The sequence below is a fragment of the Bradysia coprophila genome, unplaced genomic scaffold (assembly GCF_014529535.1).
Source record: "Bradysia coprophila strain Holo2 unplaced genomic scaffold, BU_Bcop_v1 contig_350, whole genome shotgun sequence".
In the NCBI taxonomy this organism is placed as follows: domain Eukaryota; kingdom Metazoa; phylum Arthropoda; class Insecta; order Diptera; family Sciaridae; genus Bradysia; species Bradysia coprophila.
Window position 1 is genome coordinate 9,906,440 of NW_023503608.1, and position 13,638 is coordinate 9,920,077.

Consider the following 13,638-nt stretch of genomic DNA (forward strand, 5'->3'; position numbering starts at 1 on the left):
CAATTAAACTTTTTTCTGGTTGTTGAGCAAACATTAATCGTTTTTTATACATAATCGCATATCTCACTGCAACTTTTTTTTTGTTGATGTTGAACTGTAGGTATAGTCGGAACATTCGAAGGCCTAACTCACCGACAAATTAGCTTTTCTTTACTGAAAGTCCTCGTTTCCAAAATAAACGTTTGCTGCTTCTGTAACAATGTGTTATTCTATATCAGCCAAAAATCTGAACAATTTAAAGTATCATGTTCAACGATCAAATCGTTATTTACCAATTTATTATTTGTTGTATGTACTTAGCGGTTAGATCTTAGTTATGATGCTAATTTTCTAGGTAATAGATCCCATGTGTAAATAATTAGAGTTTATGTTCATTGCAACAATCTTATAACCATCATCATGCCGATGGAGAGCTAAACATAAAAACAAATTTGGGTAAATAAGCCAATGTAATTGTTGGAAATTTTTTTATTTCTGTGTAAATTTGTTGGTTTTTGAATAACTTAACTTTGATTCCAATTCCAATGATGCTAAGTATTTGGCAATTGAAGTGCTGATTATTATACGAGTGAATTAACAAGTCACGGTCGCGGCTCCAAGATTACTCTTTGACAATTTTCTAAATATTCTGATTACCTAAGAGGTTCCAAACGTTAGGGTATTTACTGAGTATGTTGAGAGGGAGTTGAAACTATTCATTCTGTCTGATTTATAAAAAAAATGTAAAAAAAGAAATATAGGATGATATTTTCGGAATCCAAAAATGCTAAAATTTACCTTGTAACAGATTCATCCGAGATTAGCTCATATTTGATTAATCTGGGATATGGGAACTCCAAATGTAACAATCCCTGGAATGTTCAAAAATTCTTCAATTCCCGAGAAAAAGACGGAAATCTGTAACGTCTCAGAGTTCTACTAAATCACCGAAATATGAAACCTACAGGATTCCCTCGAAAAATACGTAATCTCGTCCAAGTCCTATCAATTGCAAAGGTGCTTAAATTTACAATACTTGACATGGATTCGATTTAATAAATAAGCCAATAAAAAGATGCTGTACTTGTGCCAAGACCAAGATAGAAAATGGAAATAAAAAATTGTTCACGACTACATTAGACATACAACAATAACTATCAACACAGGACGGGAAGTAGGGGTATTGTCTGTTTTTACATATAAATAGATGTGATCAGGTGCGGCGTCTAACACAGTGATTTCAGTTTCATTTGAATTATCTAATATATTCTCAAATTTGTTTGCCGCTATGAAGTGTTTAATATATCTCGCTATAATTGCGGTTGCTTCTGCTATGCCTCAGCAAATAGGCTTCCAATATCTGGATGAAGCAATCAGACAAGCACAAAGTGAACAGAAATTCGAATCAGACGCGGTTGTTATTGATGTGAGTTGTTACAAATAATTGAGGAAAGAGATCTGGATGAAATTCTTTTTTTTAATTTCTTGGAGCAGATGAAACCTAGCATCGAGGTATATGCTCGTGAAAATATTCCCGCTTCTGAACGGATTTCGCTACAAGAAATATTGGCACAACATTTACCCAGTGAAACAATAGCCGATTTGCAAGGACGCATCGATAGAATTGCTCGTAAATAATAAATGCAAATAAAAATCTTTCAAGGTCGTTCGGAGATGAGACAAGTGAATGCATAATTTAAGATAATTTTAGATAATATAATTGCAACGTATTGCGATTGTTATTTTTGATTTTAAAATATTGCATTGGTGAAGTGTGAATTATGAGCTTCGTATAAGTATTATATGCCATGAAAAGATGTAACTGAAGTGTGGAATAAAAAAGATTTCGTTTTATACATTTTACATATATTTAGTATTTTTGTGCTTCTATAAGATTTGTACAGCTAGCGGACGGATGTTTATATATATATTTATGGCTATATCAGCATATGAATAACCATTAACCATGGACCAATCAAGAAAATTGACTGAAAAACTTTACTTTTCAATTTTATGTACTCTTTGTAACAATTACACCAAATTTATACAAAGTTTAGCACTAATAATTTACCTTTGATCGGGTTTATATAAATGTTAACCAGCAGCAACACTTCTGGTAGTTTTCCTGATCGTAAAAGGAATAAAATGAAAGCAAAATAAAATGATCGAGTCTGGTTTTACCTTATGTTGATTGTTCTTTTTCTCAACTTTTCGATTCTACATTCCAATATTCATTCATGTAATCGTGATGTTTGTTAGGGCGAAAACTAATATCGCAACTATTTCTTATCGTATCATCAGATTTTTCGCATGCAAAGACGGTAATACTTATAACGCTAACCATGCATGAGTGGTGGACTGTCATTTAAGAAATAATTACTTTTTTGACATAATGAGCATGATCTCAGGACTTTGCGGGTAAAAATAAACGAATATGCTATCGGCAGCGGGTGCCAATAGTCTCTTTATAATATGTGGCTAATGGCACCCTGTGCCAATAGTCTCTTCCAAAAATAAAAGTCTCAAAACTGCGAAAAACGTATATCAAAAAGTTGCGATATGATACGATATGAAATACAATAAGTACATTAGGAAAACGAAGAAATCGCAAATTGAAAATGTTGTAAACTGTAAACAGTTAACAGTACTTCTTTTCAAATTTTATTAAACCTGACGAACCTTAAGCATAGGCTTTTACCTATTGCAGAAGACTAAGTGGATTCTTTTTTGAAAATAGGATAGAGACGTCATTGCTTTACTTTTGCAAAGAAGCAACATGCATTTAAATTCTGGAACGACATACTCAGACTTTGAAACGAAAATTTCGTCGCCCGTGGCATCCAGCATCCATAATTTTTCGATCTATATATCCCTCTGTAAATTTTTACAAAAATGCAATTCTACTTTTCCGTCAATTAATTATTATCTCTTCCAACATTTCTGCTTCAAATTTACTGCTCACACCGAAAGATCATTATTTTACAATTATAGGGGTCATATTTTAGTAGATTATTTATTCTCTACTCTAGTAAATTCGAAAAGTGGGCAACATTTTTGATTAAAACTAAAGACATTTATGCGGGTGGTGGGAACGGAACTGGTGCCGGTCCTGTTTGTTGTTGAGATTTGAGGAATTCCAAGTACATGTTGTACAGCTCCATCAATGTTGCTAATTGTTCAGGAGTGAGCGCTGGCGGTCCTGCTGGAACTGGAGTAGGTGCAGTTGTTGCTATAGGTGTTACTGGTGCCAGTGTTGGCTCTGTAGAGCTAGGTGCTTCTGGTGTGACAGATGTTGCTGGTGGAACAGTTGCTGAAGGTCTTGGTGGAGGTAATATGATAATACATGGATCGGCACTTGGTGCGGCCTGTGTATATTCCGGTCGTTCAGTGATAGAGTAGACACAGAAATTCTTCATAAATTTTCCTTACCTGAACAAAGCTTATAAATCCTACAATCAACAGTAGTATCTTCGACATCTTCGAACGGCTTATACTTTACATCTGATCTGGATGAAGTTAAACTAAACTTTATATAGCCGAATCGATAAATAGTGGATCATGATTAACGATGCATTTGTCGTCATCTTTGATTTCCATAAAACCTGTGTCTACACAATTATTCGCCGAAACATTACGCAGTTCGAAAATTATCTAATGTATGCGAACGAAATATCAATATTCGAGTTATATTTATCGATTTGATGAGACGAAGTCTTGAATTCATACCCAAGATTTGCATAAGAAGCGAGTCTTCGACAAACTTTCGCTATAAAAGACAGTGAGGGTAACACTTTCAGTTAAAAAAAGTTCTGCATCACGAAGAGTCAATTTAAGAGTTGAGAGTGAATTTGAGAAATTTTCAACAAATTGAAATGGAAAGGTGTTACGATCCGTATGTACAATTGCTCTGTCACAGCATTGCTACAGCAGTGCTGTGGCTCTGTGGATTCGTTGGTCACCCGAAAAATCTGAATCTATAATTCAGAAAGCACACGAGCAATTTTCAAATAATGGGATTGGATTTCGTTGTTTTTACAATAGGACATTCGATATTTTTAACATTAGAGTACATGGGTAAGTGCAAATAGTTTGTGCAAAAAAGCTTAGGAAGACGATGTATAGAATTTCCACAATCGATTCTCAAATTAAAGATCTTTTTTCTTGAATTAGATTTATTTGTTTACTACGGCAACATTCCACATTATGGCCAAATGTAGCACATAATTCCTTCAAATGAGCCACCACCAGCTGCTATTCGGTGACCCTCAGTTAAGTCTGCCGTATATAAATGATCACTGCCTTGTAAGTATCTGTTGAAGGCCAGCGTTGCACCGCATTGATTTATCGCAGATGCACAGTAAAATGCAACACCCTCGCGTATGTAGCCAAACTTTGAAGCGGCAGTAACTGCTTCAAAATCATTTGTAGTATAGAAATGGTCGTCCTTCTTTCCTGATCTGTACAGCCTGTATACCGGCTGCAATTGGCAATCCAATGGACTGGTCGCTACGGAGCCAGCTATACTTTGGTACGTAAAATGTAATGCCGTCACTGCATTCGTTGCTTCATCAGTCGACGTTGTGTAGAAATGGTTCCCTGATTTGGAGTTCAGCAACCGATGAAGAGGTACTGTAATAATTAAGAAATGAACATTCAGGTGCTGGTTTATGAGTAGAATATCACAAGTTTTGGAAATGTACTAACCCACTTCATGAGACTGAATTAACGAGCTTTTTAATATCTGTAAGTAATCAAAAATATTAACAGAGCTGAACTGTATTAAGTAGCCAAAAGTTTTTACCACAAGGACAACTACAAAAACCGACGTACACATTTTGTTTGACTTCATTTTACTTTGAACACTTCAACAATTTTTGCAAGACTAAAGTTTCTTCCAGATAAGTGATCTTTATATAGAAAGACGATAGAAAGAAATCGCAGTTCTTACAAAAATGAAGACATTTTTTTAAGTTACTTCAATTGGTTTTTCCCCTTGGCAGGGGAACCACTTTTATGCATGAATCAATTAATCGAGAAAGTAATTCACATTTTACTATATCAAAATGTGAGTATATTGAAGAGATTGATTTACTTATAACAATATGTGGTGGATGTGATGTGACCCGTCTGAATCATTAATGGAATAATATATGCATATTATGCACCTGTTGCCAAGATTGGTACTTTGACGTGTAGGACATTATTGCCCTAGCCGAAGGCGTGGGCCATAATGCCTACACGTCAACATAACAGTCTGGCAATAGGTGCATATCATATTTTATCTGTCGATAACAGATATATCGAGATAAACAAAAACTCCCTAGAGGGATAAGCTCGAGATTATCGTCCTAGACAGATAAATACCTTACAATGTTGCTGTGTAATAAATGTCATTCAATTCGATTATGACATAACACGTAAGCCCCTAAGAATTACGACACGATTGTACTATTCTTCATTTGGCATTAGCGGCTGCAGTTCGGTAAAACCAGTAATTTTGTTCTAAATTAATTCGTCAGATCGTGTTCAGAAGAACATCGTATCGGTCTAAGAACATTATCAATGAGAAAATGACACATAATGTCTTATCGCGCTTATCGAAGTATTTTCAGCCAAAAAGAGAAAGAACACTGTTTTTGTGTTTTAATTTATTATATCTAACTCTCAACATTTTACAAGCAAATAGAACATGCAATTCCTTCTTTGATACAGATCCGCGATATTACGAAGTCTTACAAAATTCGAATATAATATAAATATGTCCTTAGGCATCGACAACTGAAAATATACAGAGCATTAGTTCATCTCACACTTAGTAAGTCGATCGCAAGTGTATTTAAATTGAATCAATGGTTTAGCCGGTTGATATCTCGCCTTTTATCTGATATCATTATTATTAGTCAGATCCACATAAGGATGCTAAAAATATTATACTTAGAAGTAAGAAGAGTAGAAGATTTAGTAACATCTGCATTTTATTTTCTATGTCAAGGGAATACGTAACGGAAGTGACGATAGTATGCAGCAAATTCTGGACATATTTCCAGACTGTCGTGTATATTGTGGCTACCCCTGGTAACCTAGTTTCGTTCCACTCATATATTACATATATCACACGGTACCATATTGCTTATGTACGTTACAGTTGCATACGTTAACAGTTCGAAAATATCGCAAATGAAACCTTTTGACATTACCTATAATAATACTGCTCATATGCTTACCGTCTGTAACAGGTTAATCAGGGATTCTTTTGAAAAACAACCTATCGAAATCGGACGCATTTTACAGTGGACTTTTTTGTATGTGCCTAGAAAGGACTTCGACCCTAGATACCAAAACCACTTTCAAAAAAATTCTTCGAAGCTTATGTGGCTGGTGAAAGGTGATCAAAAACCGAAAACTTACTCTTTTCTTACAACAATTTCTCCACGAGCCGCATAAGGTAGTGTTAGGTGTCATTTGAATGGTAATCACATGTACTGGTTTTAAAATTCACACTGAAATATGTGCAGTTAAAGTTTTCAACCGAAGACTTGCACTGTTCTTACAAAAATTTCTCGAGGTACACAAAACGTACATGGTTGTGTGAGGTATCATTTAAAAGGTAATTTTATATACATTTTTGTAAGGAAAGTGCAAGTTTTCGGTTTTTGATCACCTTTAACCAGCCGTATAAGCTTCGAAGAATTTTTTTGAAAGTGGTTTTGGTATCTAGGGTCGAAGTCCTTTATCGGCACATACAAAAAAGTCCACTGGAAAATGCGTCCAATTTCGGTAGGCTGTTTTTCAAAAGAATTCCTCTATTTCTCTGAGAGTAGTTTTCGTCTGAAGTTCTCAACTTAGTCCTTTAATTAGCCAAGTTTAAAGCAAAGAAATGCATCCATCGACATTTTGGCTTTGGTTCCTAAATTTCAGTACTCTTTGACGTTAAGTGTGTCACCGTACAATTTCCGAGTCTGATACTTCCTTTGATCTAAATATTATCAACAAAAATATATTATTACCTCATTTGTTTCAACGTAATTTTTTCTATATATAACCACATCAGGCACAGCTCTTCGATCACAGATGGCATAGCCATCCGTAAAACCAGAAATTTTATCTTTAATTTCCAATATTCTAATTAATAAATGCTGTCCTACAAGAGGACCCACAAATAAAAAGTCCATATTCCAAAACTGGCTTACAAAAATAAGTCAAATCCAACATCCAGTCTAAATCATACACCCAGAACAAGATGTTAAAAAAAACGAAACAAAAATAAGAAGAGACGTGATAAGATAAAGAAGCATCTGGTGAAAATGTTCGATCCCGTCAGGTTATTCCCCTTAAAATTAAATGAACCGTGAAATATCGTGCAATTTTTTTTTTCATCTACCAACGGTCTTTTGTAACAGGAAGATTATCCTATGACTTCCTGTCGCATTTCGTATAAGGAACATCTCACACATTGTTACAAGTATTTTGGCGGTACTTCATGGGATCAAATCAACAAATCGTTTATGTTAGACAAGGCACTACTGGCACTTATATACCTCAATCTCTCATTTGCAGCACACCGTAACTTAACACTTCTCAGGTAACTTGTACGGTACTGAAGAATACTTTGCTAAATAATATCACAATATTTATAAATATTCTTTCATCGTTATCTTAAGCAGGAGCAGTTGGATTTTTTTTGTATGGTTCTTCTTCGAATCAAAATATTATCTCAATTTTCAAGTAGTACAAAACGTGTTCTGTTTACTCAATAAATATTTACAAATCAACAACATTCAAGTTTAAGTATTTTTCTCCAATTTAAGTCTAAGTTCGGATTGATTGTGTTTATCATGGAATGTATTTCTCCGACCAATGCGGCCATGTCTTAATTACTTCATACAGAGCTGGCCCCGGACTCTCCGAAGGTATTAATTGCCTGTGACCATACAATTGATAATCTGGAATCAGTTTGTTCAATTTGACTCCTCGATCAATCAAAAATTCAGCAGCAGTCAATTGTCGTTTCGGTGGCACCATTTTGTTGAACGTTCCGATAAACGCAATGCAAATGCTACGTTTGTTAAATCCTTTCGTGTGAGCGCCTTCTTTGTCCCAGCCACGTCCTTCATAAACGGCACCATCTCCTCCGACTAAAAAGTTATATCCAATGTCATCCCATCCCTGGGACTCCATGTGAAACGTCTGAATGTAACGAACGCGGAATGTACAAGTTGCCTGGAAATGCAATCAATATATGAATTTGAAGTGAAACCTGAGTGTTTGTAACGTATACCTGATTTGTACAGTTCTCTGTCGCAGTGTGAGCAATAATTACACGTTGTGATGGAAGTTCCAAGTTATTCAGGTTTGAATTTGGTGGCTGCGCCAGCCACTCGGATCTGGTCACATAACGAAGCGATGATCCGTATTCTGATGTTTTTATGTCATTTTCTAGAAATAGGTCTAGCATTTACAAATTTATAAATGAAAATATTGAGCGGTAAAAACTATCGAATTATAGTTAGTGCTAAAAGATGAGTTTAAATTCTATTTCATGTTACAGTATCCGCATAGGTCATGCAAGAATTTTGATTCTGAATTGGTCTGTAAAACAAGTGCAATAGAAGTGGTAGCGGCAATAATCCAAAGATTCCACTAATTTCTTTTTGTGCATGTCCCGTGTCCCGTTTCAACAAATCATAATTCGAAATAAAATACAGATGTGATCCATTGTTGAGCCTGTTTTTTTAGTCATTAAAATTGTCAACTTAGGAAAATCAACTGAGAATTTACTGGATTTGAAAGCGTAGTCTGGTTGCTAAAATGGACTTTGACATATTACTACGAAATACCTATGCTTGAGTTAATTGGAATATTTTTCCTCCAATCATCTCCATCACCTGGATTTACGTCCCCGTCGTCGACCGTTGATATGTATAATTTGGAGAATACTAGAGCTCCGATGACTACAGCGATTCCAGTGATTCCAATTGCAATAAGGATCGGCCTATTTCCATGGAGTATTTTTTCTCTTAACTTTTTCTTCTTCGAGCTGTTTTGATTGGTGTTCGTCGGTTTATCTAAAAAAAAAACAGTTTTGAGTTGCTCCATTTTACTGAGTTCGGAAACTTGTGGCTCAAGAATACAAATGCAATGAAACTGTATAGGAGAAATACTGTAAATACAAACATTTTTGCTAACGATTTTTTTTTTAACAAATGAAGAAACAGATTTAAGGATAATATCATGAGATGTCTGCCATTTGTGAGGACTTTCGACCCAATAAGGCGTGGCTAATAAAACATCTCATTGCTCTACCGTTCTTAAACGAATTACTGGTGAATTACATGAATTGCGTTCACAATCCTTGTGAGTAAATTGCAACGTAGTGTGCTTAACATACTGGCTTTTAACATCTTATGAACAAACATATCGCCATTATAATATGTTAACGAGATCTAATTTCGTTTCAAGTATCGTCTGAAGTGTTTGAATCTTTTACTTCTTTAACTGTTTTGCAATTAAAGAGCTTACCGTTGTCTGCTGAGATATCTCTATTTGATGCCTCGAAGCCTCTGTTTTCTTCACCGGATTCAGTCGGTCGCCATTGGTTCTTTTCTAATAAAAATTGCTTAATCGTCACTGGTCCTTGGTAGAACGTTTTATTGCCGAATGTTATATCTGATGAATTCTGGACGGCAATACTGCCAATTTGTGGCTGCTTAGCTACGTTATTCTTATCACTGGAATTGGTTTCATTTATCACAATAACTCCTTGATTCTGGTCATGACTACCGTTCGTAGTGCAGACAACTCTGTTTCTGAAAAACTCAGATGCTGTCTTTGGAATTTCATCGATATCAGAATCACTGTCGATGACGGAACTGTCACCATCGCTCAATGATTCAATGGTAACATTGTTAATGCTAGGACTTAAGCTATGGCAATCAAATTTACTATCACTAGGCCCGTTTAAGTCGTTCAGTGTCGGTAATTTATAAGAAATCACACTGTCCGTTGTAATGTTCGGCAACTGGTCAGGCTTGCTTAAACTGTTTAGTTTGGGTTGCGTAGAAGAATTCACATTGTCCGTTGTAATATTCTGCACCTGATCAATGGACATTTTGCACTTTTCGTCTTTTTTATTCACAATTCACTGTTCGTAATTCATCACTCTTCATTGTTTTTCATTAGCAAGCAACTTCTAAGAATTAAGTTAATAACGTGTCGCAGTATGCAAGAAACTATTTAGTGTTTAAGATCTATGAGGCATGAGGGATTCGATAAATTGGAGAGGTAAAGCACATGGTCATATCATGTGAGTGTGTTGAGTGTTAAAAGATCTCTTTTACTGCCACTTTAATTTATTATTCAACGAACAAGTTTACTACTCCTTTATCACTAAGAACACTTGTGAGAATACGTGGCACTTCAGGATTAACATCAACAAAAATGGACTTCGATAAAAAAAACTCAAAAATGTTGAGAGTTAATCTAAATTTTAATTTGTATCCACAAAGCTTACTTGTTTTTCGCACTTTCATATCAAAAGCTAATCTCTTGAATGTTTAATTCTGAGAATTTTTTTTATCAACGTAGCACTTTTTGTATTCTTTCTTTTTTGTATAATCGACAATCGAGTGTTTTTCAAGCAAGTAAATCGAAAGATAAAAATACCCCCATCTGTTTCCGATCTAAGGATGAAAAAGTAATACGTTGTTTCTTTTAAATTTATTCATCAAAACGATTTTTTTTAAATATATTGGTTTTAAGAAGTTGACTGATATATGGTGTACCTGGTACCCAGGGTCAAACGATATTTTTAGGCTCTACTTCCAGTTTATTTTATATAACTTGTTTTCGAGTCTGTTAAAGTGAACTATAGAGTTTTCAACCGAAAGTAAATAAAGTGAAAATAGTGACAACACATGAATATACAAAGTATTGAATGTATGTTTTCGCTGGTACTTCAATTTCTACCGATAAATGTTGTAAATATCTCCTTGCTACTATAAAATTTTTACAACAGGTCAACGTTTGATAAATTACTTAAAAAACCCAGGCTACCCAAGCTGGCCTTAATAGCTTTACTTCAAGCTAGGTCGTTTTTCACTAACTGAAAATGTACTCGATTTCTCTGGAGGCTGAAAATTAATTGATCTGAATTCGCTCTTAAAATAAGTTCATTCAGATAACCTCGCAGATAAGCTTCAGTTTGTTGTAATAGGCGATTCCTCGAAAAGACGTATTAAGTTTTTGAATTATTGTATTTACTGATAACAAACTTTAACCCAAAAACAAGTATCCACTTGACATAGTAATCTCAGGAGTGATTGTGCATGTTGTTCTAAGTAAATGACGAAGCTAGTGTTTTGAAGTGTAAGAAACAAAGAGGTGAATGTGGCTGGAACTTGGGGAGTTTACTTTAAAAAAAGATAAACGTTTCTAGCCCGGTTTCGTTAGCTTTATTAATGTGGTCGTTTTTATGGGAGTTGCCCGAGCCGTTGAATGTATGTTCATTGAACTGTTATCGTCGATCATTTTTTAGACAAAAGTATTTTATTGAATTTATAGAGTATTTAGTAATAAAGTAATAATTACATAATTACTTTTTTCAGCAAGTGAGAGTGCAATCGGATAAGCGAGCCGCACAAACCAAGCAATAACACAAATACGATACTTAAGGAAAACAGAGAAGTCCTCAAGGTAAACGACACTGACAATTTTACTTTGCGGAAGCGTATGTATTCACACCGTAAGACCGCTGCAATCACAATGCGTTGAAATTTATTTTTTAATTCATTAGTTTCTCGTAATTTAGGCCCTCAGCATGAAAAGTCATATCTGTGGCATCTGTTGTGGACGGTTGATATTAGGCACTTCTCGCGAAATTGCCAACATTTACCGTCCACCAGTCCACCAAAGATACGTAAATAACTATTAACTGTCCTAATTAATCCATTGAGAGGTCGCTATTATTCATGTAATTCTAAAAATTCTCCGGACAATCAATTAGTGATTACCCCACCCATCGCAGCAAATACTATGCATGCATAGAGAAACTCTCATAGAGAAACAGTGTATCAAACTAATAGAGAACATAATATGCGTGGTAAAGAAAGAGAAATAATGCAAATTAGTAGTAGGTGTACTTAGTGCAGATCGACTAACTGATCCGGTCGGTGTTCACTTCTTGACTTAAAGTGCTATTTAGATGTTCCTCTAAAATGAAGTGCATTTTTTGGTCCTATTTTCACTATAAACTTGAAAACCAGCTTTTCCGACCACAACAATGTATTTATATAATTGTTGCAATCTTACAAGTCAATTAAAAAAGAGCTCGATTAACTACATTAGATCTTATCACTTCCTGTCTGATTGTTTACTTCGGTTTGATTGCAAAGTATGCTTATGTGGAACAGTCTCTTGTTCTTTATTTTTTTCAGCGCTGCAAACTGTGTAACTCAACAAAGTCAACATCGCAACATTACACGCATTCACATCGCGATACAGTTCAAGGTCTTAAATCACAATCTATACACTGAAGCAATTAGACAAGACTGTAATGACCAGACGAATTTTAACAAAAACAACAACACTAAGCATGGAACAGGTAGATTGATATTTGAATAAAGTATCGCAGGTATTAGGTATTATACTCAATATGTTTACTGTTTGTATGTACCTATCGACTTTCAATATATTATCACTGCTGTTGTTGAGAGACGATTTTTGAATAACAATTTTTTTTTATGTTAAAGCTCGCACAATATTTTATTTGCGATGCTGATAATGTTAACGAACAAGTTTATTTACTGGACAGACACGGATACGACATATAAACGACCATCGTAAAGTTCATCGCGTCGACAACTGAGTATGGATGTTCAATTCAATTTTTAAGTTGAACAAGTGTGTTGCTAATATTATCGTTGGATTATAGTTTGTTAATATGCCACAATATACCGTGTATACTCGAGTCTCGATTCACTTCACAAAGACATTTCTAAAAATTATTTATATTTTTATTCGAATGAGAAGCTGGAAAATGTGTATAATGTATCGGTAACAGGGTGTAGCCGACTGTATTAAGCGATTTTTGACGTCTTGGTTGAAAACTCGTATATCAAACGGATGGGAGATTAGGGTACCGGCTAAAGGCACAGCTAAATTAAGGAATTGAGGAAACCGTTTGGTTATTTTCATTTTTCATTCTACTAGACGTTGTCATATATTACACAATAATCAAGCCCTACTAAATGGATCATCCGTTCGTAGTATGACGAATAAAGTTGAAAGCTTCGGAAATCCAAAAAAAGCTTTTTAGAAAAGAACCTTTTTAATTCGAGAAAACAACATCTCGACTCTTTGTTCCGGAATGCTCGATGTATAAAGCAAGTGCAGAGAGCGCCGTTGTCATTGTATTTCCATTTTTTCATCTGTTAGGCAAACCAACACAAGAATACAATTGTTGTGTCGGTATACGAAATTTTGCTTTACAGATGAAAACTTCCTTCCTCAATGCACTTTCTCTGTAAGGCAGTAGAAATAACGGGAAATTTTTCTCTACCATAAGGCAAATATAATCACCTAATTGGCTAAGACTCTCTACTGTAAGGAAAGTGACGTTGTTTGATTGGATTATTCACTTTTGATCTCTGCACTTGCCTTATT

At 35.0% G+C, this 13,638-nt stretch overlaps 3 protein-coding genes and 1 long non-coding RNA gene across 9 annotated transcripts; 1 reads left to right on the forward strand and 3 right to left on the reverse strand.

Moving 5' to 3' along the window:
- The first annotated feature begins 1,192 nt into the window (after positions 1 to 1,192).
- Positions 1,193 to 1,842, forward strand: LOC119080872. Its single transcript, XR_005088393.1, has 2 exons — positions 1,193 to 1,405; positions 1,474 to 1,842. It is a non-coding gene; the product is annotated as an uncharacterized LOC119080872 (long non-coding RNA).
- A 1,131-nt stretch (positions 1,843 to 2,973) lies between these two features.
- LOC119080868 (proline-rich receptor-like protein kinase PERK2) lies at positions 2,974 to 3,537 on the reverse strand. Its single transcript, XM_037189448.1, has 2 exons — positions 3,409 to 3,537; positions 2,974 to 3,344 (listed from the first exon to the last, which is right to left on the reverse strand). Exons 1-2 carry the CDS (start codon positions 3,454 to 3,456, stop codon positions 3,054 to 3,056), a joined length of 339 nt encoding a protein of 112 aa, XP_037045343.1. The 5' UTR covers positions 3,457 to 3,537; the 3' UTR covers positions 2,974 to 3,053.
- Positions 3,538 to 4,149: 612 nt separating this feature from the next.
- LOC119080864 lies at positions 4,150 to 4,930 on the reverse strand. Its single transcript, XM_037189442.1, has 3 exons — positions 4,781 to 4,930; positions 4,684 to 4,720; positions 4,150 to 4,608 (listed from the first exon to the last, which is right to left on the reverse strand). Exons 1-3 carry the CDS (start codon positions 4,826 to 4,828, stop codon positions 4,181 to 4,183), a joined length of 513 nt encoding a protein of 170 aa, XP_037045337.1. The 5' UTR covers positions 4,829 to 4,930; the 3' UTR covers positions 4,150 to 4,180.
- Positions 4,931 to 7,697: 2,767 nt separating this feature from the next.
- On the reverse strand, positions 7,698 to 12,905 carry LOC119080849 (peptidoglycan-recognition protein LC-like). 6 transcript variants are annotated; one of them, XM_037189417.1, is made up of 5 exons: positions 12,650 to 12,905; positions 9,499 to 10,365; positions 8,865 to 9,044; positions 8,258 to 8,415; positions 7,698 to 8,199 (listed from the first exon to the last, which is right to left on the reverse strand). In XM_037189417.1, exons 2-5 carry the CDS (start codon positions 10,085 to 10,087, stop codon positions 7,813 to 7,815), a joined length of 1,314 nt encoding a protein of 437 aa, XP_037045312.1. In that variant the 5' UTR covers positions 10,088 to 10,365; positions 12,650 to 12,905; the 3' UTR covers positions 7,698 to 7,812. The 6 variants fall into 6 exon arrangements, with proteins under 6 accessions (XP_037045312.1, XP_037045314.1, XP_037045310.1 ...); XM_037189419.1 differs by having other exon boundaries at positions 8,258 to 8,394; positions 12,650 to 12,904; XM_037189415.1 differs by having other exon boundaries at positions 8,817 to 9,044; positions 9,499 to 10,168; positions 12,650 to 12,903.
- Between the last annotated feature and the right edge of the window lie 733 nt (positions 12,906 to 13,638).